The sequence below is a fragment of the Topomyia yanbarensis genome, chromosome 2, assembly GCF_030247195.1.
Source record: "Topomyia yanbarensis strain Yona2022 chromosome 2, ASM3024719v1, whole genome shotgun sequence".
In the NCBI taxonomy this organism is placed as follows: Eukaryota; Metazoa; Arthropoda; class Insecta; order Diptera; family Culicidae; genus Topomyia; species Topomyia yanbarensis.
The window spans coordinates 343,581,959-343,584,056 of NC_080671.1; the positions used below are offsets into that span (position 1 = coordinate 343,581,959).

The following is a 2,098-nucleotide window of genomic DNA, read 5'->3' on the forward strand; positions in this document are numbered from 1 at the left end:
ATGTTATGGCTTCGTGAAAACCATAATAAGCCTATCCTCTTTACGCGCTCGTTTTTCCACATGCTTATTCATACAATCAAGTGGCATACAATACGGTCTCGTACGCAACATCCCGTTGTATACAATGTGTAGTAGTGTAATACGATTCGCCAGTTCAAGCTTGCAAGTGTTTGTGTGCTTGTTTATATTTTATGCTCTCCAAGGATTCATTCATAGCGTAGTAATGTCATTCTAGAGGTAGCTTATTTATGGTGACAGTAGGTAGATTGAGTTAGAAATACTTTTTAAACGTTTACCCTGCAGAATCACAGAATTTCATTCTACTCTAAGCCTTAGTGGAACGTGTACTTACAAGTGAAGTGTTTGGTTAGTCTGATTGATGAACAGAACTGTATAAAAACGACAATTATATATTATAGTTTCCTTACCGTATACAAGCCCAATATAGCGTCCATTTTGTTTGCAAGCAAGGAAGTCCACTGTTAGTGCTGCTAATAACACTCCTATCCAGAACAATTTCCAGTCGTGTGCAAGTTAGTTTTAATGAAAGGTGCTTCTATGTTGCAATTGGATATTGAGCCTTGCATCCAGCGACCAGAATCCAAAATCATGTCAAGTTTAGACTGGAGAAGGCCAGCCCTGGAGATCCTCCTGAAACTTTACAGGGAACATCCAATGCTGTATGATATGCGCCATTCCAAGTACTATAACAAAACGGAACGTCAGAAGGCATTGAACACAATAATTGATCTGCTGGAAGATCATCGTCCAGGAACAACTACTCATGAGATCCTAAAGAAGATACAGACCTTGAGAACGCAATTTGGCCAGGAAATCAGCAAGATGAGGAAACTACAGAACAAGGGGATCGCCTATACACCTTCCGTTTGGTGGTATAAACATTTGGCTTTCTTACGAAGCCATATCAAACCAAGATCATTGGATGATGATGAAGATTACAATGTTTCTATATCTCAACAACAAGAAGGAGGCGAATACGTGTCCTACACTGGGGAGGACTCCTGCGATTACGAGAATGATGGCCAGTCGGAGATTGTGTACGAAATTCAGAGCACGCCTGCGAGTAAAGGTAATACTTTGACCATTTTAGCTTAATTATTCTGATTCATGTCTGACCTACACTAACTCTAAATACTTATCCACAGGACCCAAAATAGAATTCAACAGCGATACAAAGCTTTATCGCAAAGGAGGAACACCTGTTACCCAGCTCAACGGTTCCACGAAGGATGAAATTATCTATGAGATCACTCAAGGGAATACGCTGGTACCGAAGCGTAAGCTTGAGTTGATGCCTGCAGCAGAATCGACCCCAAAACATGCCCGCAATGAAAGTGCGCTCGAAGAAAATTTGTCGATCAGTCAAGTGAATAGCGTGCGGAAGGCCGAGGTGATCGAGCTTGCAGTTGACAGCGACCGATCCCGTAGTATTGGGCATTTTGTCTCCTCGCAGATGGCATCAATTAAGGACGACTTCCTGTTCTACAAGACGCAGATGGAAGTTCTAAACATTATTAATAATGCCCAGCTGAAACAGCTGCAGATCGACCAAGGGAATAAAACTTGTTAGGTTGTTCTCTATAGTTAAGTTTTTCTATAAGGACTACATTTTTAATTATTTCTGATCGAAATAGAACTTTTGTTAAACAAAAATATTTTTTACATTTCGACCACCTTCTATCGAACATGTATAATTCTTTAAACTAGGTATAGTTTTTCCTGTATTATAAACTGAATAATAAATAGAAAATTAGTAATTCTGAGTATCCTCTTTATACTAACTTGTGGCAGGGTTCTACTGACATATGTTCACAAAGTTGTAATTGCTCTAAACATTGGACTAAAATAAAATAGTCCAAATTTGTTGCTCTCAATTTTTGCTTTTCGTAAATAATTCTAGTTTTTTCTAGTTAGACACTAATTTTTTATACGGACTAAGCTTTTCTAATATTGCCTTAAACTTTTCGACAAAAGGAGTGATGGTTCTCTTTTCGCTGTATATCCTGCACTTATGTTTGGATTGTCTATAAACTGATTTCTGGAGTTACATTTATAGCCAGTTTATACTTTACACAGA

General features: G+C 38.5%; 1 protein-coding gene across 2 annotated transcripts; it reads left to right on the forward strand.

The window, feature by feature from the left end:
- Positions 1-206: 206 nt before the first annotated feature.
- Positions 207-1,676, forward strand: LOC131684128 (uncharacterized). Of its 2 annotated transcripts, XM_058966704.1 has the most exons (3): positions 208-354; positions 420-1,090; positions 1,167-1,676. In XM_058966704.1, the coding sequence occupies exons 2-3, from the start codon at positions 544-546 to the stop codon at positions 1,589-1,591; spliced, it is 972 nt and encodes a 323-aa protein (XP_058822687.1). In that variant the 5' UTR covers positions 208-354; positions 420-543; the 3' UTR covers positions 1,592-1,676. The 2 variants fall into 2 exon arrangements, with proteins under 2 accessions (XP_058822686.1, XP_058822687.1); XM_058966703.1 differs by having other exon boundaries at positions 207-1,090.
- The last annotated feature ends 422 nt before the right edge of the window (positions 1,677-2,098 follow it).